General features: G+C 42.3%; 1 protein-coding gene across 6 annotated transcripts in view; it reads left to right on the top strand.

Moving 5' to 3' along the window:
* Positions 1–22,063, top strand: part of mapk8ip3 (mitogen-activated protein kinase 8 interacting protein 3) — a 170,786-nt gene that overhangs the window by 87,402 nt on the left and 61,321 nt on the right. For 4 of the 6 annotated variants that reach the window (XM_078418259.1, XM_078418260.1, XM_078418263.1 and 1 more), the window contains 7 exons: positions 4,877–4,934; positions 5,511–5,663; positions 7,060–7,126; positions 10,060–10,190; positions 14,918–14,974; positions 17,073–17,249; positions 20,808–20,858. In XM_078418259.1, the coding sequence (XP_078274385.1) occupies positions 4,877–4,934; positions 5,511–5,663; positions 7,060–7,126; positions 10,060–10,190; positions 14,918–14,974; positions 17,073–17,249; positions 20,808–20,858 (694 nt within the window). The remainder of the gene's footprint in view (positions 1–4,876; positions 4,935–5,510; positions 5,664–7,059; positions 7,127–10,059; positions 10,191–14,917; positions 14,975–17,072; positions 17,250–20,807; positions 20,859–22,063) is intronic. The other 2 variants (XM_078418264.1, XM_078418262.1) reach the window with 1 other exon arrangement.

The following is a 22,063-nucleotide window of genomic DNA, read 5'->3' as shown; positions in this document are numbered from 1 at the left end:
ATTGGTGTCACCATGCTTTCCCCCCTTGATTTGGACACATTGAAGGGATGCAAGGCTATGGGAGCATGAGTAGCCATGACTGAAGTTGCTGTTTTCTTGGTCAGGCCCATTCTTCAAGTATTTCAATTAAAGTGCAGTGGCTGGCTGATGTTTCAGCAGAAAATATTGTGTTTAGTAACATGGCTTTCTCAGTAAGGTTTGACTAGAATAAGGTAGCAATACTGCAAATGGTAGTGACAGAGGGACGTGTTGAGGTCAGCATTGTGGATGCATCACTTATCGTTGGAGGTGACAGTGCTCATTAAAGAACAGGCACCCAGTTAAATCCTAATCCTAATCATCAAAGTTGTTAGAGTTTTAGAGTTTAGCGATACACTGCGAAAACTGGCCCTTTCGGCCCACCGTGTCCGCGCTGACAAGCATTAACACCATCCTCTAGCCACTAGGGACAATTAAAATAATTTACCAAGCCAATTAACCTACAAACGTGTACGTCTTTGGAATGTGGGGGGAAACCGAAGATCTTGGAGATCCCACGCAGGTCACGGGGAGAACGTGCAAACTCCGTACAGACAGCACCCATGGTCTGGATTGAACCCGGGTCTCTGGCGCCGCATTCGCTGTAAGGCAGCAACTCTACTGCGCCACCGTGCCGCCAGAATTCCCATCTGAAATCCCAAAGCAACAAAGGTGCATCTTCAAGAATCTAGAAGAAAATGTTTTGAATCTTTTGATATTGCTGATGGTTCTTTTTAGCTCTTTTTTTCTCCAGTGAGAAGGCAATTAAAGTACACATCTGCTGTGTTTTCCGTACCATTCCAGACATGCAACAATAACACTCCTTTTAACACCATGGTAGCACGGTGGCACATCGGTAGAGTTGCTGCCTTACAGTGCCAGAGACCCAGGTTCAATCCTGACCACGGATGCTTGCTGACTCAACAGAGTTTGCATGATCTTTCTGTGACCGCATGGGTTTTCTCTGGGTGCTCCGGTTTCCTCCCACATTTCAAAGACATGCAGGTTTGTAGGTTGATTAGCTTCTGTAAATTGTTCCCAGTGTGTAGGACAGGATTAGTGTATGGGTAATCGTTGATTGACGTGGACTCGGTGGGCCGAAGGATCTGTTTCCACACTGTATCTCTAAAACCAGATTCATATGGCAGAAATCAGCAAATTGCAGAGTTTGGTATGAACAACAACAACATTCACCAGTAACCTTTAATGCAGCAAATAGAGAGTTCCACATTCTGGAAAGAGATAATTTGAACAGGAGATTCTGAGTAAACATTGTAAAACCCTACAAAAAAAAACCTCAAAACAAGTCAAAAGTAATAGGAGAAAATTAGGCCATTCAGCCCATAAAGTCTACTCCACCATTCAATCATGGCTGATCTATCTCTCCCTTCTAACCCCATTCTCCTACCTTCTCCACCATAGCTCTTCACACCTGCACTAATCAAGAACTTTGTAAATAATGCACAAATTTTAAGTAGACAATTAAAAACAAAATCGAAATAGGCCAGCAACTATTTCTAACTCCTTGCAATTGTTCTCTGTTTGATGAATTCCAAGATGTGGGGCAAGTGCAGCAATTTTTTTCCCCTGTTGCTGGATTACAGGTGTCAAAGGTTATGGGGAGAAGGCAGGAAAATGGGGTTAGGAGGGAGAGATAGATCAGCCATGATTGTATGGCGGAGTAGACTTGATGGGCCGAATAGCCTAACTCTACTTCTGTCACGTGATCTTATTATTCCATGGGGGTGACACAATGGCAGAGCCAGTACAGCCACTGCCTCCCAGCTCCACGCGCCTAGGTTCAATCCTGACTTCTGGTTCTCCCTGGGACAGCATGGGGTTTCTCCAGGTGCTCCCGTTTCCCCTCGCATCTTAAGGTTAGGTTGGCAGATTAACTGGCCACTGAAAATTGCCCTGAGATTGTAGGTGAGTGGTAGAATATGTGGAAGTGATGAGAATGAGCGGAAAGTTAAACAAAATGATATTAAGGTATGATTATAAATTATACCTTATTATCAATTGGTATGATCGGTCAATGATTGGTCATACTCAGTGGACTGAAGGGCCGTTTTCTCTGCTGCAACTTGGGATGAAGTTGGGAAATCAGTGAGCAGCAGCGAACAAATTTGTGCCTCTGTGCAGTACCCTGAACATACACTTATGCAGAGAAATCTCCCCTCAAAATCCAACCCATGGTTTTAAATCCTATGTGAGTCTAGGTTTATTACCCGAAAAGTCACCTATTCCTTTTCTCCAGAGATGCTGCCTGGCTCGCTGAGTTACTCCAGCCTTTTGAGTTTGCTTAGTTATAATATTAATGGGAAATCGCTCTGCTAGCTGTATCAGATCTTTGGCATGCTGGAAATGTGGGAATTACAGAGTAGCGGGCAACATATTTTGCACTCTCAAGGAAGCCGACTATTTTAACATTGATAGAAGATATAATAAGCAGACAGTAATGTGAGGTGATGAGGTCGGGGGAAAGGTTAGGAATTATTTGTACATCTAGTAAAGGAAAAATATGTAGTTTTATCTCGTCCAGAATTGAAGGGCATCAAACGACCTTAATGGCGTTAATTGAGCATTAAAGGACCATTGAAGAAAATTACTTTGTACTGTGTTATTTTTCTCTTTCCCTCCCCCAAATAGAGATTTTTTTACTTGTATGTTGGTGCTAGTGTGGTCTGAGTAAGAGATGCAGCAAATCATCAGTTGAGTTCTTTCTACGATATTCCCTCTGATCCTTTCATTAAAACAGGAAAAGTTTCTGTGGCTGGTGGTAAACATTAGAATACAAATAATATCGTCATTATCTCGAGCATTGAGGACTGTTACACAAAATGACAATCGTTATTATAGAATAAATACCGACCCAGTTTAGATTGTTCGCCTCTCCATCACCATGTTCGTCTTTACTCTCACAAGATCATCTGAAGTTGCTCCCCAACCACTAAACTCTTAGTGAGTTCCAAAGTTATCTCCAGACCCCATGTTCCACTTGCCATGCACCTTTGGGGTTACTAGAATGAATTTTAGGTGAGTTTGAATAAAGGGTTTAAAAATGATTTATGGGTTGGTTGTTTAAAATTTCTTCATTCTCACTCAATCCTATCTCTGGAATGTTTGTTCTAAAATCCTGATCTTTTAATCTCAGATGGAGTAACTCAGCAGATCAGGCAGTATCTCTGGAGAAAGAAAATGGGTGACGTTTTGGGTTGGGACCTTTCTTCAGACTGAAAGTAGGGGGGAGGGGTGCAGAGCTGGAGGCGAGAAACGACCAGGACTAGGTCACAAATGACCTCCGGCAGGGAGGTGAATCTCAGGCTGGGCTTTCATTGAAGATGAGGGCTAAGGCAAGGTAATGCTTTGGGACACGGAGAAAGCAAAATGTTCCCTCAGCTGATTCCTCTCCCTCTGTTAAAAATGTTGATGGCTCCTGTTTGGGTCCACAAGCTCAGTTGACCCTCCCTCCCATTCTTTCAATGAGTCAGTGAACAGACAGTTGGGTGTCTCCCCAGATGGACCGGGTTAATAAATAAAGGGTGATGCTGCTTTTTAGTTTTAGTTTTATTTAGTTTTAGAGATGCACAGCGGAAACAGGGCCTTCGGCCCACCATGTCCGCACCTATCCTGCACACACTAGGGCCAATTTTACACTCATACCAAGCCAAGTAACCCACAAACCTGTATGTCTTTGGAGTGTGGGAGGAAACCGAAAATCTCGGAGAAAACCCACGCGATCACGGGGAGAACGTACAAACTCCGTACAGATAGCAACCGTGGTCAGGATCGAACCCGGGTCTCCGGTGCTGCAAATGCTGTGAGGCAGCAACTCTACCACTGAGCCACCATGACCGCCCTGACAATTCTTGTCCGATTGTTTTTATTCTTTTTGATTGTCTGAAGGTGCATTGGATTTATAGTCACTGATAAAACTCGTCTGACTCCAGTTTTTCAATGTTGCCCTCTGAATTTTAACATTGGAAACAAGGGCTTCAGCACAAAAAATTTCCTCCCTAAATCTCTCTACTTTTTGTTTTCTTTATCGAACTTCAAACCCAACTCCTCAACCAAACTTTTGATTGCCATTTGTTATTTGTTACTTCCTTATTCAGCAGCTTTCCTTGTTAATATTTAAAAGCAGTGTATAAGCGCAAGTTCTCATTGCTGGTCAGTAAGCCTCTGTTTCTTATGTTATTAATGTGTGGGTTTGCAGGTTTGGAACAACTGTATAACAGTGCACAGGAAGACTAGAATAATAGCAAACGCCTCATCTAGCGATAGAAAGTTTTAAAATAAGAGTCTACCATGGCAGGCACCTCCAAATCACTGATTGTGATGTCTGTTATTGGCTGCTGAACCATGAAACACAGTTGGTTGGGTGGAGCGTAGATTTTAGAAAACTGAATGTGGATCGCAATTGAAACAGGCTTTTGTTACTGCACAGAATTCAAAACCTGTCAAGTTGAGGAACGTGAGGTTTGAACAGCTGATTAAAAGACTGATAGGATCTCATGGAATAACTGACCAAGAGATTGGTGGAACCACTGGGGTGCATGTGTTTTCTGAGGTTCATCGGTGATCAGAGGTCTACATGTTCCACTCACTCGCTTCACAGTAGGCTATGCGTATTCGTGTAAAGTGTGAGGGATTTCACACGTCATCTATTCTGCTTCAGTGAAAGTTGAATGATAACCAGCTAGATAAAGATGGCTGAAATGGCCATCTTTATATGAGTGTGTGTTTGTGTGTGTGTGTATATATGCATATAGATGTGTTTGTACATATTCACGCTGTGTCTTAATAATTTGAGGAACCTACATTGATATTGAATGGAAACAACTTGTGCCTCTTCCAGGAATGGGAAAGGAAGTTGAAAATCTCATCACGGAGAACACTCAGCTCTTGGAAACCAAGTAAGGCCTGTAATTTACTGTTGGGGTTACGCATGTGTAAATAAAGCTGAAAAACATAAATGGTTGTGTTGCTTCATGCTGGAATAGACTATGGACTCTGGTAGTTCAGATAGCTTTTAGTGCAAAGTTGTTTACTTCCCATTGAAATTAAATGAACACATGCTATACTGTATTCGAATTATTTAATTTGAGGAACTGGATAATTTAAATTTGATTTTGTTGAAATAATTTGCCAGAATGGGAAGTGATTCACTCTTGTTTGTCATTTGCACAAAGAATCTGCCAGGTGCAATGCACAAAGAAATAATGAGAGTGTATAATGGAGCCTAATACTTTCTACTTGGAGGGTGGCACGAGGTGCAGCGGTAGAGCTGAATTTGATGCCAGAACTGACCATTGTTGTCTCTGTAGCGTGTATTAAATGTTGTGACATAATGTACAATGATGTGCACTCGTACCTGTTCCTCACTGTGTGATTCTTGGCAATTAATCTTCACCTGAATGAAGATGAGAAATTTTGGAATTCCGGTCACTTCAACTGAATGTGATCTCACTGTGACCTTGACTGCTTTTAAGGAATGCCCTGAATATTGTGAAGGATGATCTGATTGCAAAGGTGGACGAGTTATCAAGTGAACAGGAGGCGCTGAAAGGGGAACTCGAGACCATCAAACAAGCCAAGGCCAAGGTTGAGAACCGGATGAAGGAACTGGAGGAAGAACTGAAACGGTAAGATGGCGCAGGAGGATCTATTATTGATCCTGTCCATTGCGGCAGAGAGATCAGTGGTTCATCATCTGTGTGTGTTATGGAGGCACAGTTCAATACTGAAGCTTCCCCTGGCAGCTGGCTCCTTCAAGAGGGTCCAGCTGATGATGTTGCAGGAATGTTGATGTTATTAGTCCCAAATACCCCCCTACTATTTTCATAAGTATCCTTGCACTTGCAGCATCTTCCAAGTGACTCTGAATGAAATGGCATCTCCCAGTTCTCAGCAACCCGAGGTTCAAGATTTAAATATTATCTTACTGAAATGTTTATGTTTTCTTTTTGTTATGCAAGAGACATTACTTAAAAATCATGCTGAAATTGCGTCTTAATATTGGCCGAGAGTGTTGAGAACCCATCCTACAGACATGAATATATGATTTAAATTTAGTGCAAAGCTGCTGGAAATGATGATGTTTAAACTCCAGATGTCCTCTCTTTGCATTGTTTGGACTGGCACCCTGGACTCTGATATTTTGGGTCAGGAGATGGGAACAATGCTGGCAGTGGCAACATATCAGAGGCTTTGAGGGTTGAGTGGCCAGCTTGTAATTGTAGAATCAACAGGCATGTTGTTCATCGGCTGAAACACAAATACCTGACGCTTTCTCCACATGGTTCCACGTTGAACCAGCAGTCAGATTCCATTTAAGAAGGAACCTTGAAAATGGCAGCATTTCAGGCACACCAGACAATCTAGAATGGCACTCGTTACTTTGCTATAGTTAATAAGACGACAGAACCATTGTGAACCTGTAACTCCCCATAAATGCCAGGGCCAACATGTTAAAATTACCCCTCTGAATTAATGTAATTCGGTAGTTGAATTTTGTTTACTTCTAGCTGTTCCTGTTCAATTGTTCCTCAAAGTTTCTGAGGGGACAAATGTTTGAACTAATTTTCAGGTATAATTTATATGGACTTATGGGATTTAAGGGGATAATTTCAGCATCAACCTGGGCTTCACATCACTGACATCTTGTCTGTCCCAGGGTTATTTTAAAAGTTCACTTTAATTCCAATGTTAATTCTTTTTGAGCTGGACGAATATATTGTATGAAGTGTCAATAATAAAATGTGCATTTTGTAACTAGTGCATTTTGTAACTAGCACATTCTTGGACACTGATGACTAGCCATGACTTTGCCTTCACTGCCTACGCCAAACAGTTGTAAGTCAAGTGTGTAGGAAGGAACTGCAGATGCTGGTTTACACCGAAGATCGACACAAAATGCTGGAGTAATGCTGAGTCACTCCAGCATTTTGTGTTAATTATAAGTCAATAATGTTTCTTGCAATTGGTTCATCCCTTCCCATCTGCTAAGTAAGGTACGTTTTTTCCCCCCCACAATTCTAGGGTGAAATCGGAAGCTATTGTTGCCATGAATAATAAGGAGGGCAAAGAAGAGCTGGAGGATGTAAGCGTAAGTATTCAAAATCATGCATCTTTGTTGTTCAGTCAATGAGTGTGATTTGAGGCTCCAATGACAAAAAGTAGAACCTTAATTTTCCTAAACCTTCCACTCCAGTTCTAAGGATTATTGGTGGATGATCAGGGCAACGTGGAACCCAAAGACTGGCACGAGGGGCTTGGTACACGGGTAGGTGGGGAGTTTGGGAAGTGGTGCGCACTTCCTGCTAGCATGCTCGGCTCGGTCTCAATACGTGAATACTCCTCTTCCATCTTGAGCCATCGTAGCCAGGGATTCCCAGAAATTGACACCGAGGAGATTTGAGAACGGAAAGCTGCCGCCTGGTCTCTGCAAGGTAGAGTCAGTCCGTTGGAGCACCACGCTTGTCTCTGGGTTTAATGAGCAGATTGGGATTGGTGCGGAAAGACTGGGGATCTGTGCATTCGGAGCGGGAAAGAGTGGGTGAGGGGAGTGGAGAAGTCACATCGACAGTTAGAAATCGAGAGAAGGTAAAAGGTCAGGGGGAGGTATCCGAGAGGAAGAGGAGGCAGGAGAAAGAGTTATCAGTGGTGGTGGTGGGAGTGAGGATTCCATGCCAAAGAAATGGGCACTGAGGCAGAGATGATGGAAGTAGAGCTCAACATCAGTTGCAAGTGAGGCCTCTGCTGAAGACAGACTGCTCAGCATCAGAGAGGGGGAGCTCAGGGGGATGGCGAAGAAATGGCAGGGATTGGAGCTGGGGCCAGGCACATGAGCAGAAGATAGTGATGGGAGGGAGGGCTCAGGATGGGAGTGGGGGGGGTGGGGGGGGAGGAGGAGGGGAGGGGAGGGACTGCCTCAAAGTGTCCCTCAAAGACTTGGACATCAACCTCAGCACTTGGGAGTCTCTTGCTCTGGACCGTCCGACTCTATGCTGAATAAAGCAGCACCAATCAAATCATTTTTTCTTAACTTTAAAATTAAAACAAAAATTTTGCACAGGTAAAGAAAATATTTCCCACCTGCAAAAATTGACCTGAGATGCGCCACACTGAAGATGGACACAATATGCTGGAGTAACTCAGCGGGACAGGCAGCATCTCTGGAGAGAAGGAATGGGTGACATTTCGGGCCGAGACCACTCTCGACCTGAAACGTCACCCATTCCTTCTCTCCAGAGATGCTGCCTGTCCCGTTGAATTACTCCAGCATTTTGTGTCTAACCTCGTCCACATTGCCTGGCTCCTCACAGATTTCCCCTTCGGTCCCTAAGAGGACCCATTCTTTCAGTGGCCACCCTCTTGCTCCTGCTGTACTTTCAGAATGTCTTGGGATTCTCCTTAATCTAACTTGCCAAAACATATTGATGGCCTCTTTTTGCCCTGCCAATTTCTTTCTTGCGTTCTTTTCTACACACTGTATTCCTCAAGAGATTCCAGTTGCCTATCCCCACCATATGTTTCCTTTTTCCCTGATGAGTCTTTCGTCAGCCAAGAGTTCAAGAGTCAAGGAGTGTTTAATTGTCATATGTACCAAAATGGAGCAATGAAATTCTTACTTACAGCAGCTCAACAGTACTCAATAGTAAACTAACAAATAAAGTTTAATAAATAAAATCACCCATTATAGTGCAAAACAGAACAACAGCCCAAATTCTCCAATACAACCAAAACAGTTCATAGTTTGAAGTTTAATTGCCGTTTATGGTTACCATTAGCTTGATGGTTGTTGGAAAAAGCTGTTCCTGAACCTAAAGGTCACAGATTTCAAACTTCTTTATCTTCTTCCCAATGGTCGGAGTGATATGAGAGAGTGGTCAGGGTGGTGTGGGGCCCTGATGATGTGTGTCCTTTACCCTTTCCAGATATAGTTGCCCTGAACTCTATTCTACCTTTTCTTTTTAAGACTCTCACTTGTCGGCTGTTGTTTTATCAGTACGCATCTGCCCCCAATCTAATTTCAACAGGTCCTCTCTTATGCTGTGGAAATCGGTCTTTTCCCAATTCAAGACTTTAACTTGAGAGGCAACATTTTCTGTTTTCACGACTGTTTTGATACCTACAGAATCAGAGACAGAGAGAGAGAGAGAAAGAGTTTCATATGGAACAATGAAATTCTTACCTGCTGCAGCTTAACAGGGTTACTATTATGTTTCTGTTCCCCAAATGCTCCCCCACTGACACTTCCCCAATCTCACCTGCTACTACCCGCTGTCTGTAGTATTCTGTGGTGATGCATCTAACTATTAGTATCAAAACTATAATGCTGTCAAGCAAATAATATTTATCCTCTGTTTACATTATTCTCTTTGACAATCAAGCTTGTACATTTGTTCATCAACATCTTATTCAGGAATCTTTAAAATAAACATGTTACAGGTCATCCTGACCACTTGCCTGTGTGCTAATCACTCCGTTTAAGCTAATCAGTTGCAAGTGGTATTTCTCCTGTAAATCACTGGGGTTACGGTGACCGATTTTTCCCAGTGTTGCTTCTGAAGGAAGACAATATAAAGGTGAGACATCGAGGATGCAAAGGATTAAAAACAGCAGGACTCCCTGGGGTACTGCTGGGGTAGTGCTCCCTGGGGTACTGCTGCCAAATGAAGGCACCCAGGGACAAGGAGAATATCACAAAGTGAATTGGACATGTTTGCTAACACTTGCCTTCTGGCCATTTTACTGCACTTTAGTCTAGACGGCTTGTCAAGGGCGTGGGAGGAGAACACCTATTGTTTCTTCCAGTGGCAGAAGGAGGCTTGGGGCAATGATAACAAAGAGATTTAATTCAAGCAGGCATGTTGTGTCGTGACGCTGTTTCCTGCCAGAGTTGCAGAATGATTATTATAAAATGCCTCTCTGAACTGAGTTGGTGGTCGGTGTGCTGCTGCTTTGTTGCTGTGTTGAAGCACATGAGGCTGCTGGTTTTTATCTGTTCCGGTGAAGCAGTGCTGTTGTCACCCACAGGACGATGTTCAGGTGGCACAGAGGCGCCGTTTCACCCGAGTGGAGATGGCACGGGTGCTCATGGAACGCAACCAATACAAGGAAAGGCTGATGGAGCTGCAGGAGGCTGTCAGGTGGATTGAAATGATCAGGTGGGAAAGCACATCAGCATTCAACATATTGTACACAGTGTCAGTGGTGGTTTACATGACCCCAGCACTCTCTACTCTCTCTCTAGTTTGACTATTGAAGATAAATTGGAGCAATGCATGCCTGAGCCCAGCTGATATAAGACAAATCTCATTCATAATTTGCCAACAAATGTTATTAATATTTTTGTCTAGGCATGTTTTTAATCTCACATTTTTTTTTTGGCATTGATTTTTGCCAGCCATTGACTTTTTATTGATGGGTTGTGGGTGTTGCACTCACGATCAAGATTTATTGCCCTAATTTCCCCTGAGAAGCTGATCTGAGTTCAGGGCCGGCATGTTTCCAGAAAGGAGGAAGGATAAAGATGGCAAGGTGAGGCAACATTGGCTGACCGAAGGGGATGTACATTTGGACGGACAGGAAAAGGAAGCGCATGTTGGGTTTTGAAAGATGAAATCAGACAAGTCTTTTGAGGAAAATAAAGCAAGTAAGAAAGAGCTCAAACAGGCAATTAGAAGGGCTACAAGTGGCCATGAAATGTCAATGGTGACACAGATTAAAGAAGATCCCGGTTTTTATTGCCTTAGGACAAGAGGGTAAAAGCAAAAGGGTAACAAGGTAGGACTGCTCAAGGATAAAGGAGGGAAATTGTGCTTGGAGTTGGGGGATTTAGGCGAGATACTTAATGAGTACTTTGCATTTGTATTCATCAAGGAGAAGGACATGGACTACTGTGAGATCAGTGTGGGGAATACTAATATGCAAGGGCAGATTGAGATCAAGAAAGAGGTGGTGTTGGGGCTCTTGAAAAGCACTAAAGTGGTTAAATCCCCAAGATCTGACAGAATCTATGTCAGGTTGTTGAGAGAGGCAAGAGATGAGATTGCAGGACCCTTGTTGAAGATTTTTGTATCTTCTCCAGCCACAGGTAAGATTTCGGAGGACTGCAGAATAGCCAATTTTGTTCCTTTGTTTCAGAAGGGAAGTAGTGATAATCCAGGAAATTGTAGGCCTCATGGCATTGTTTGGGGAAACTATTGGAGAGGATTCTTCGAGATACGAATTACTCTCATTTGGAAGAGAATGGGCAAATAAGAGACAGAGGAGGTGACGAAGGTGATCGATGAGGGCAGGAGGGTGGATATTATCTACATGAAGTTTAATGAGGCATTTGGTAAGGCCCTCGTGGTAGGCTAATGAAGAAAATTAAGGTACATGGTGATGATTAAGATCCACAACGACCTGGTTATTTGGAGTCTGAACTGGCTTACTCATAGAAGACGGTTGTGCTGGAAGGGTGTTATTCTGACTGGAGATCTGTGACCAGTGGAGTTCCACATGGATCTGTTGTTTGTGATCTGTATAAATGACTTGGACATGGGTCCAAGATGGGTTGGTTAGTAATTTTGGAGGTGACACCATGATTGCTGGGGTTGCACACAGTAAGGAAGGCTGTTAGCAGGATATAGATCAACTACAGAAATGGGCAAATAAATGGCAGATGAATTTTAACCTGAGCAAGTGTGAAGTGTTGAAATTTGGGATATTAACTCTATACTTTCCCTTTACATTCAATGTCCAGACGCTTAACAGCATTGATGTACAGAGGAATTTTGAGGTCCATGTCTATAATTTCCTGAAAGTGGCAACACAGTAGAGTGGTGAAGAAGGCATGTGGTTTGCTTGCCTTCATTGGTCGGGGCGTGGACCATCAGGGTCAGGATGTTGTGATGCAGCTTTAGAGGACTTTTGTTATGTTGCATTTGGAGTATTGTGCGTAGTTTTGGTCGCTCCAACACAGGAAGGATGGGGAGGATTTGGAAAGGGTGAAGTAGAGGTTGACCAGAATGATGCCTGGGTTGTTTTTTTTTAATCTTCAGAGACTGAGGCCTTATAGAAGTGACGGAGACTGAGGCCTGAGGCCTGATATGAAATTATGAGAGGCATAGATATGATAGACAGTCAGAATATTTCTCCCAGGGTTGTAATATCAAAGAATCGAGGGCATAGCTTGAAGATGAGAGGGGCATTGTTTAAAGATGTTGTTGGCTAAGTTTTTTTTAATGTGGTGTTGGTTGGCTGGGACATGCTGCTCAGGGTGGTGGTGGAGGCAGGTATGATAGTTGCATTTAAGAGGTGTTTGGGTAGGCACAAGGGTATGGAGGGATCTCGTGCAGGCAGAGGAGATTAGTTTAACTTGACATCATGTTCGGCACTGGCATTGCAAGCCGAGGAACCTGTCCCTGTACTGCACGGTTCAATATTAAGGTGTTAGTGAGCATTGCATTGAATGCATTGAAATCATGGTGATGTAAGAACTATATAAACAATTTGTGCATGAAATGGATCTTTGTTAATAGCATAAATTCAGCTCATTGTGAATCAGAAATCAACTTGTGAACAGACCAAATCTCTGGTGATAACACTGCGTATGTGTAGTATTACTTTGCTATCAGCACACCATTGATGTCTTGTGAATTCTTTGGAGTGATGCAGGGAAGACTGATTTTGAATGATTCTACCACCTAAAATATAAAAATTATGGAACCACTGCTTCTCTGACCAACTTGGAGCCATGGTTGACGTTGAAAGAGAAACGTTTAAATGAATGAAACTTAATTCAGGAGAAATTAACTGGGAGAAATTATCTCAGTTTGAATGAAAATGAATATTTAAAAAACTTGAGGTTCAACATTTCACGATATATATACATATTCAAGAGGAATAAATTTACGTTGAATAAATCAGATGGACAGCAGTAAAAACAGAAACAAGAATTGTTTGATGCTTGATTAAAATATTTGACCTCTTTAGAATGATGTAAATAAATTGCTAGTTTAACAGCAGTATGGCTACTTATACTTTGAGAAGGCTTTTGACAATATATTACATGAAAGATTACTAATTAGACCAAAAAACAATCCAGGTTAGGATATATAAGTGGAAGCCAATTTGGTTAATGGAAAAAGAAGGATATATATGAGATGAATAATCCCAGTATGGGAAAGAATTAAGTTACATCCTAGAGGTTGGTTCTTGAACCTTGTGGTGTTTAATACAGGTACATCAATTAACTGGTTGTCAAAGAAAAATGGAAATGCTGACGAAGAAAGGGAGGGCAATGGAACATCAAGATTTATAGATTAATGGTCATTGCAATTGCCAAGATAAAGTATGAAACACTGATTTAAGGATAAACATAAGTTCATCGAATTGCCAGAAAAACCCAAAGCATAATGGATGGATCATCATTTTCAATGTCCGAACAATGTGACAAGCAATTAAGAAATACAACGTGTTTAGATATTTTTCGTAAGACCATGCTGTTTAAATCGCTGGTAGTTACAGAGCACAGATTGTACTTCATTAGCAGGAAGTTATTGACATTCGGTCACCACAGTGCTGAAAACTCCATTCAAAATGATTTAGAGAAGATCATTTGGATTGATTCTAATTGCAAATGCCATGAGCTACAAAGAAAAGTTGGAAAACTTTGATCTCCAAGGTCAAAAAGATTAGCATGGCAATGGACAAAACAAAATTGCTAAATACTGTTGAGACTAGGAACTGCAGATGCTGGTTTACAACAACAAAAACGGACACAAAGTGTTGGAGTAACTCAGCTGGTCAGGCAGCATCTCTGGAGAACATTGATAAGTGACATTTCGTATCGGGACCCTGTTATTGGATCTCGGTGGTTAAATCGTGAATATAAATCCAAAGTAATCTGGATAAGCAGAAAAGATACCCAAATTTTGGATGGGGTATTAGGAAGAATTTCTGCATCAGAGTATAAACTAATATTTTGAGGTATCTTGATGGAACCATTCAAAATAAAACTAGAAAATGCAGGAAGAGTTAAAACTGCAGGAAGAGTTAATCTTCCTGAAGGATAGGTTTAGTGATCTGAAGAGACCTTCACTTCTCTGAACTCTGCTCTGCTGAGCATGGTTTATTCGTATCAAATGACGTGCAGACCACTCAAGCATTGGTGTGGCTAATCCATAGAAGCCATGCCATGAGTCCCTTGGCTTTCTCCATATGGAGCACATCTTTCAATTCCATCTTTCACAAGTCCATGGAAAGTGTGGAGAGCGAAGTGCTCATGTTATCGAGGAGAATTGTGCAAAAACACGGTGCTGCTGCCACATGTTCAGTGCTGCGTTTCTAACTATACTGGAAGTTTAGTAGTACGAGCACTTAGAAAGATTTAATGCTGCTGTCAGTTCAGTTAATATGAGTGTTCACTTTTGCTGATGTTGCAAATAAAACCTGCTGAGTAATTTGAGTGCGCGGAATAGCCAGCAGCGGCTTTACTGGATGTGATATTGGAGTTTGGATTCGCTCCAGACTGCAATGGGATTTCCAGTCGATTTGACAAAATGGATCAAAATGGTAGTTCAGTTTGATGCGGTAGTTTGCGTGGCTTTGAGGTGAACCTCGTGCTCTCCTTGGTCCAACTTCAACCACTTACCTGCAATTGAAGAGCCAAACTCCACTTAATCAGAAGCACTCCACCAATTTGACAACAATTGGATTTGAATTAAGTAGACATAAGACATTGAGATTAAGTGTGTGTACAATGTGATATTTACTAGTTTAGTTTAGTTTGTCATGTGTATGGTGCAGGTACAGTGAAAAGCTTTTGTTGCGTGCAAACCAGTTAGTGGAAAGACGATACATGATTACTATTCTGTATTTTAATATTTTTGTTAATGTTCAATAGAGCTTCTCGAGAGTATCCAACAATCCAGGAAAAGAAAAAGTCAGGAATCTGGCAATTGTAAGTACTTTTGTATTGTAGATTAGCACTGTTAGAATAAATGAAAAAATCTATTCAACGTGCCTATTTATTTTGCTGAATAATTAAATCTTTTTTTCATCAATAGTTTCAAGATAAACAAAATATCACGATAGGCCTATGGGTAGCTCACTCCCAGGAGTCTGTAAATTGTCTTGTTTGTCAGACTGCTTGAAGATGTGAGCAAACCTTTAAGATAGATGGTAGTTTATGAGCCCCTTCCACGGTGGGGAGATGCTCTCCTACGGATAATCTAAGCAGTGTTGGGATCCAGGAATTGAGATTAAGAGAGCATTCTCTGATTATCCGCGCATGTTTCCTCAAGGATCTTTACTAAGCTTTTCATCATAAATGTTAATAGCTTGGACAAAGGAAGTGGTCTTCGATGGTTGCAGATTTGTCGATGTTATTCAGTATTGATTTCCAAATGCAGTTGTAATTAGCTTTTAAAGATGACATAGATTAGTTTAGTTTAGGGATACAGCATGGAAATAAGCCCTTCGGCCCGCCGAGTTCGCACCAACCAGCGATCCCCGCACATAAACATTATTCACACACACTAGAGACAATTTTTAAACCAATTAACCTACAAACCTGTGTGCCTTTGGAGTGTGGGAGGAAAGCGAAGTTCTCTGAGAAAATCCACACAGGTCACGGGAAGAACGTACAAACTGCGTACAGACAGCACCCATAGTCGGGATCGAACCCGGGTTTCTGGTGCTGTGAGTGCTGCAAGGCAGCAACTCTACCGCTGCGCCACTGTGCCGCCCCTTTCTAAAAAACAGGCCCATGAAGTCCACACCAAACATCGATTACATGCTCACACTAGTTCTGTTATCCCACTTTCGCATCCACTCCCTACACACTAAGAACTTTACAGAGCCCAATTACACACTAGGGGCACTTTACAGAAGCCAATTTACCTACAAGCCCACAAGTCTCTGGGATGTTGGAGGAAATACAAGGGGTCACAGGGAGAACGTGCAGACTCAGACAGCACCCGAGGTCAGGATCAAACCTGGGTCTCTGGCTTTATGAGGCAGTAGCGCTACCATCGGTGCCACTGCACACCCATAGTATTATAATACATTCTCCAGTGGTTTTTGTAAGTCTCAGCAGGACTGAATCCCGGAGGGACTTGGTGGTGGGGGATGGAGCCGGCGAGGTCAGGGCCCCAGTGAGGCCCCAGTGAGACAGCAGAGCAGTGGGGTCAGGTTCCCCATGGAACTCGGTGAACAGGGTGCTGGGCCAAGACCCTAGTGGGACTCAGGTGGGGGGTGGGGGGGGGGGGGACCATATCCCTGTGGGACTGTGGGGAGTCTGGGGTCTGGGCACCTGTTGAAATGTGGGGTAGCATGGGATACATGACCTGTTGAACCAGTGGCTGAAACATCGAGGTTTCCGAATGGTAGATCATCAAAGTTTTACTGTGGTCAGATTTAAGAGGTGTTTGTCAAGACGCAAAAATGAATAAACTGAACTGAGTTACAGATCAGCTGGGACTTGAACTTTAGTTTAGTTTAGAGGTACAGTGTGGAAAACAGGCCCTTCGGCCCACTGAGTCCGCACCGACAGGCACATCAACACTATCCTACACACATTAGAGACAATTTACACTTATACCAAGCCAATTTACCTACATCCCTGTACGTCTTTGGAGTGTACGAGGAAATCAAAGATCTTAGTGAAAACCCATCCAGGTCACTGAGAGAACGTACAAACTCCGTACAGACAGCACCCGTAGTCGGGATAGAACCAGAATCTCCAGCGCTGCAAGCACTGTGAGGCAGCAACTCTCCACCGCTGCACTACCGTGCCGCCCTGAATGGTGAAATGGATTCGAAAGGACGAATAAGGAATTTTTTTCCTTTACTCTAAATATGGGATTCAAATTGAGTTTGTGGGGAAGAGTTTTGAAAGTTAAATTGTGCTTTTTGTTAGTGCCCAGTGTCATGATAAATGATAAATATATATGGGAGGGGGGGGGGGAGAACTCCTTTCCACAGCTGCCGTTTGTGATAGGAATCTGGGAGACATTCTGTCTTTGGATCCTCACCCTTGTTGTTTTCTTCTCCCTCAGCTTCAGCCGCCTGTTCAGCTCCTCCTCTACTGCTCAGCCAGCTAAGAGACCGCCCGTCCTTCATTACGCTGCTCCCAACACCTATGGTTCCTCTGGCTTCACCAAGGGCCGACGCCACACCATGTCCCAACTATCTACCACCGACAGATCTCGTGCCATGGATTTCCTGCCTGAGGTGTAAGTGACCACAAAGAGGTGCCCCTGCCTCACATGCACAACACTGACATGCAGTCCGCTCCCATGGCACAGGGTTAATACTCTTTGTAATTTTCATTATCTTTGCTGTTTATTTTCATTATTCATTTGCTTTGCTGGATATTTGTTTTGCTCTTTTATTTTGTAATAATTGGTTACTCTCAAAGAAAGATTGTTTGCAAAAGTCATGCTGTCATTTATTTTACTTGAAGAGTTGGCAGTTTAAAGAAGTCATTTCATCTTCAAGACTCTCGGAAGAGGGGGTTAAAAATGTTTCTGGAATTGCATACATTTCTTTGCTAAGAATTTCATATAATTTGAGATGTTGATTGGAGTATCCTGGTCAGACAGTGTGAAGAAAATGCATTAATATCCATCTGAGATCCAGTCATTAAATTGGCATGTTACTTCAAACCCTGCTCATACTGTCTGTCGCGGGTGGGCTTCCCAGCTAAATTGCCCGATGTAGTCAATTCTCTATTTCTACAGAATATAATTCTAAAATTAGAGTTCACAGTTTAAGGTCAGAGGGGAAAGATTTAAAAGGGACCTGAGGTACAGTTTTTTGCACACAGAGAGCAGTGGGTATAGGGAACGAGCTGCCAGAGGAAGTAGGAGAGGTGGGTACAATAATAGTTAAAAGATGTGGGCAGGTAGGACATGTTTGGAGGTGCAGGCAGATGGAACAATCTTGGTCGGCATTGATCAGATGGGCCAAAGACCTGTTTGTGGGCATTATGACTCTGATTATGTTCAAATGAAGTTAAGTTGATGCTTGTGTGAGTTTATTATTTGGATTGGTTGTTTGAGTCGGAAGTTCAGTTGATATTGAAATTTCTGTTTCAATTTTTATGCAGTTGTTTGTATTTGATTAATTTAACTTTGTAGATCAACATCAGCAATGCATTGATGTACCACCGTAGCAGTTAGAAACCCTAATTCTTCATTCTAATTTTGTGGTACCAAAAATGTAACTTGGGGATTTTGAGATGGGTTGGATTAATTGCAACCATTAGTGTACAAAGTGTGAAATGGCAATTTATATATTTAATGTCACAACTGTACTGCACAGCACACACATATTGACGAGGCTATTGAAATATATATTTTTTTAAGGTGAGACAGGTCACACTTGACTTGTGTTTGGGGAAACCTGGAATTAAAATGGATGCAGAAGATAATTTCATATTATAATTTCAGCTGTCAATGGTCAAAGCTCTGAAATTCCATCCACAGACTTTGGCTTTCAACCCATCACCACCGGTGGATGTGCCTTCATCTGCCAGGGTCCAAAGCTCAGGAATTCCACTTGCCTTCCCTGGACCTTTGGCTCTCCATTCCGCTTTAAAAGGTTACTTAAAGTCTACCTCTTTGACAAAGCTTGTGGTCATCAGTCCTGATATCTCCTCATGTGGCATGATGCCAAATTCTTTTCAATTAAGCTCTTGTGAAGTGTGTTGGGTAATTTAGGCACATTGAGATGATGTCTCCATGCAAGTTGTTACCAATGCTGGGCCATTCCTTCAGTTTCCCTTCTGCAGTTGAACTTTCTAACCCCTTTGTGCAATCAGTGATCTTCAGTCAAAGTCAGCGGTGCTTGTGGGAATATAGGGACTTCCATTTTGGGCGATAAAGGTCAGGCAGTGTGCATACTGCAAGCACTTTCCAGTTCAATACAATAATAACCTGGTAACATGTTTATGTAATGCTGAGGAGAGGCAGAGACAAGAGACTGGGGAAAATTCTCCTGCTGCTTGAAATACTGAGTTGAGATTTTTGACATCCACCTGAGGAATGGTGGTTTAACAACTCATTGCAAAGACAGCAGCTTCAGTTTTGCTAGCATTTCAGAACTAAGAGATAGATGCACGTGCCAAGATTCTGGGGTCAATGTACAATTGTTTCATTCAGAGATGGAACTGCTTCTAATTGACATTCTCAAACATTTGGAAAAGAAGCATTTGTCTTTTGTAAGGATTAAAACAAAAGCACAAAAACCATTAAGGCTGAGCCCACATGGGATAACGTGAATTTTCTGGTGTTGGGCACCTTCTACTGGAAGGATGGCTCAGGTAGTTCGTTGGTGCCCAGTTCGCACTTGATTGGAATCTACCATTGGCCCTTGCATTGGTGAGCAGCTCACTTGTTTGAACCCAACAATCCCTGTTTACCTGCGTTTGCAGAATCTAAATAACTCTGCTGTCAAAATGGCAATAAAGATGGAATGCTAGTCTTGTTGACTGTACCTGTAATGGGCATTATTTTAAAACTGTGACCGATTATTTATTTGGTCTTGACAGTGGTCATTTTCAGAGCAATGGGCAATGCTAAATGGCTTAATAAAGCTCTGAAGTCCCGTTACGTGTTTCAAAAGTTGCCATGGACTAGTGCTACGAGGTAGATGTCCTCCTACCGTAACAGTCCACTCAACACTAAGGTGGGGTGTGTGGGTTGGCATGCTGCAGCAAAGGCAAAGTTTCAGCTGGAGAAAGCTTGTGACGTTGTGTCTCAGTTTCATTGCAGGTTGGGTATATCAGTTGTGTGTCAGTTGCAATGGGGGGGGGGTTGAAAGAGGCTGAGGATGTGAGTCTGGAGGTGCAGAGCATGAGTGAGTGTGGGTGGTACTGTGTGTCAGGGTTCATCGTAAATCCTTAAAGATGATCTATCTGCAAGAGGTTCAAAGCATTGAAGCCCAGGATCAATGTAAGACAGCTCCCCTTTTAACTGACACTAAGCAGGTCTCGAATGCTTTAGTCGGTCAGGCACACGTAAAAAACTTACCCGAGCGATATCGTAATGTGACTTGAACTGCATTTGGACATTCCAGTGCTTGTTAAGAGCAGAGATTGACCACATGATTCCCATTTTACATAAATCTATATACTGCCCGCTCCTATCTGCAATATTAGAGTGAGACATGAGTAAATGAGGAATTCTCCCTTTTAAATAATGTCACCGTGCTTTCTGGCGGCGCTTGCAAAATAACACTTCATATTTTTGGACACCTGGGAGGAAATTTGGCCAAGTATGTGAACTAAGTAATAATTCCATGATCACTGAATGTGATTTCGCTAAAATTCTATTGTGCAGCATATATGAACTTTGGGCCATGCAATAGTTTGTAACCTGTTCATTTTTTTCCCCCTTGGCAAAGTGCTTATTTAAGAGTGATCAGTTGGCTCACTTATCATTCTCAAATTGGCAGGTACTCTGTAAATCCCTTCTAAATAACCCCAATGTACTCAATTTAACGTTTACCTTTAAAAGGAATAATTTCTCGCTTTCACACGACTCATTCTGAATGTTGCAAGTGGACGTGGTCTGTAAATAACTTTCATGTTAAAGGGAACCATGTGGGCAATTTCTGCACTCACTTGGTTATCAACCTGTTCCGTGTGGCGGGACATAAATTTTCTTTATTTACTGATTTCCATCTTTAGTAGTGTGCACTCTTGCAGACAATCTTTCTTTTGGAGAAGTGTGTGTTTTTGTTTTCCATTATGTATGTTTTGTTAATTTGAAATTTATGTTTTTTTGTAGACAGAAAGTGCCTATGGAGGAGAAGAAGCCAGACACAGATAATGAACAAGTGTACGGTCAATCAGCTCCTTGGGGCTTTGTATCAGGGTTAGGGGCTAAAGTTAATGGTGAACTTACTGATCTTGGGTGCTTGGAGTACAGCACCTCTTGCGCTTTGTGCATTTAGAAGTGGGGTAACTGTGGCATTAGAGGCAGTGAGGATCAGAGATTTCACACAGGCACTAGGATATTGCGGAGTCTATGATTAGGTACAAACTTCTTGGTTTGCGAAGAAAAGCTTCTTCATCACAAGGTTTACTAGATTGGTTTTGTGAAGTCTTCACATTAAGCTGCCTCCAGTTTACAGGGAGATGTAATCAAGACAACTGTGGGATGCAGTTGTTAGACCTGGATAGGCTCATGTAATATTTCAGTAATGATAAGGAAAGCAATTATTATTTAAGTCTTCAAAGCACTCATAGTTATTTTATCTGATGACTTGTTGCAAACAAGAAGGAAAACAAAGTACCGTGCTGATTGGGATTGCAATTTAAAGAAATGTGTGCCTGATATAAGTCTATAAATCCCCAAAAATGTTTGTTAAAGATACCTGGGGCACTGACCAGTTGGGAGGGGATCTAAGCGAATTAATTGCTCATCAATGGAGGAACCTGTCAGAAGTAGAAATGAGAGAGTTAGCTGAGTTGTTTAATGAATTGTATGTAAATTACTCTTAACATTTTCAAAACCGTAAAAGTACGGCTCAAAAGCCAACTTCATTTGTGTTGGGATTGTACTGCAATGGCCTGGGAATTGTAGTGTAATGGTCAATGGTCAGTGTGTGGAGCGCACAAGGGCAAGGAAATCTCTAGGGTCAGGGAGCTGAAGGTTGGCGAGCACATCAGACCTCCATGAGGGGGATTGCAAAATCTGCACCTTTTGGGTCTTGAAGGGAGTGATGGTGAATGTTATTGCCCATCGTTGGCATGTTGTTGGGGAGAGCAGGGCTTGTTGAGTTGAGGGTTGGTTGATCACAATATCAAGGGGCTGGGGAAACATAATTGGATCAGATTTTGGTTGGGGAATAGCAATGAGACCATAGCACTCTAGAATGTACATCGAAATGGGATTTATGTTGTCTGCTCATTGGAAGTTGCTGTTTATGACGCAACATTTTTCTAAAAGCGTAAAATAAATGTCATTGTGCCCACTGACTCGTCATTGTTAAATTAGTGGACGTAACCAACAGGCACAGACTAAACTTGTTAGAACGTTTT

Source organism: Rhinoraja longicauda, chromosome 21, assembly GCF_053455715.1.
Source record: "Rhinoraja longicauda isolate Sanriku21f chromosome 21, sRhiLon1.1, whole genome shotgun sequence".
In the NCBI taxonomy this organism is placed as follows: domain Eukaryota; kingdom Metazoa; phylum Chordata; class Chondrichthyes; order Rajiformes; family Arhynchobatidae; genus Rhinoraja; species Rhinoraja longicauda.
The sequence above is the reverse complement of the archived record's forward strand: the minus strand, read 5'-3'. Positions and strand labels throughout refer to the sequence as shown.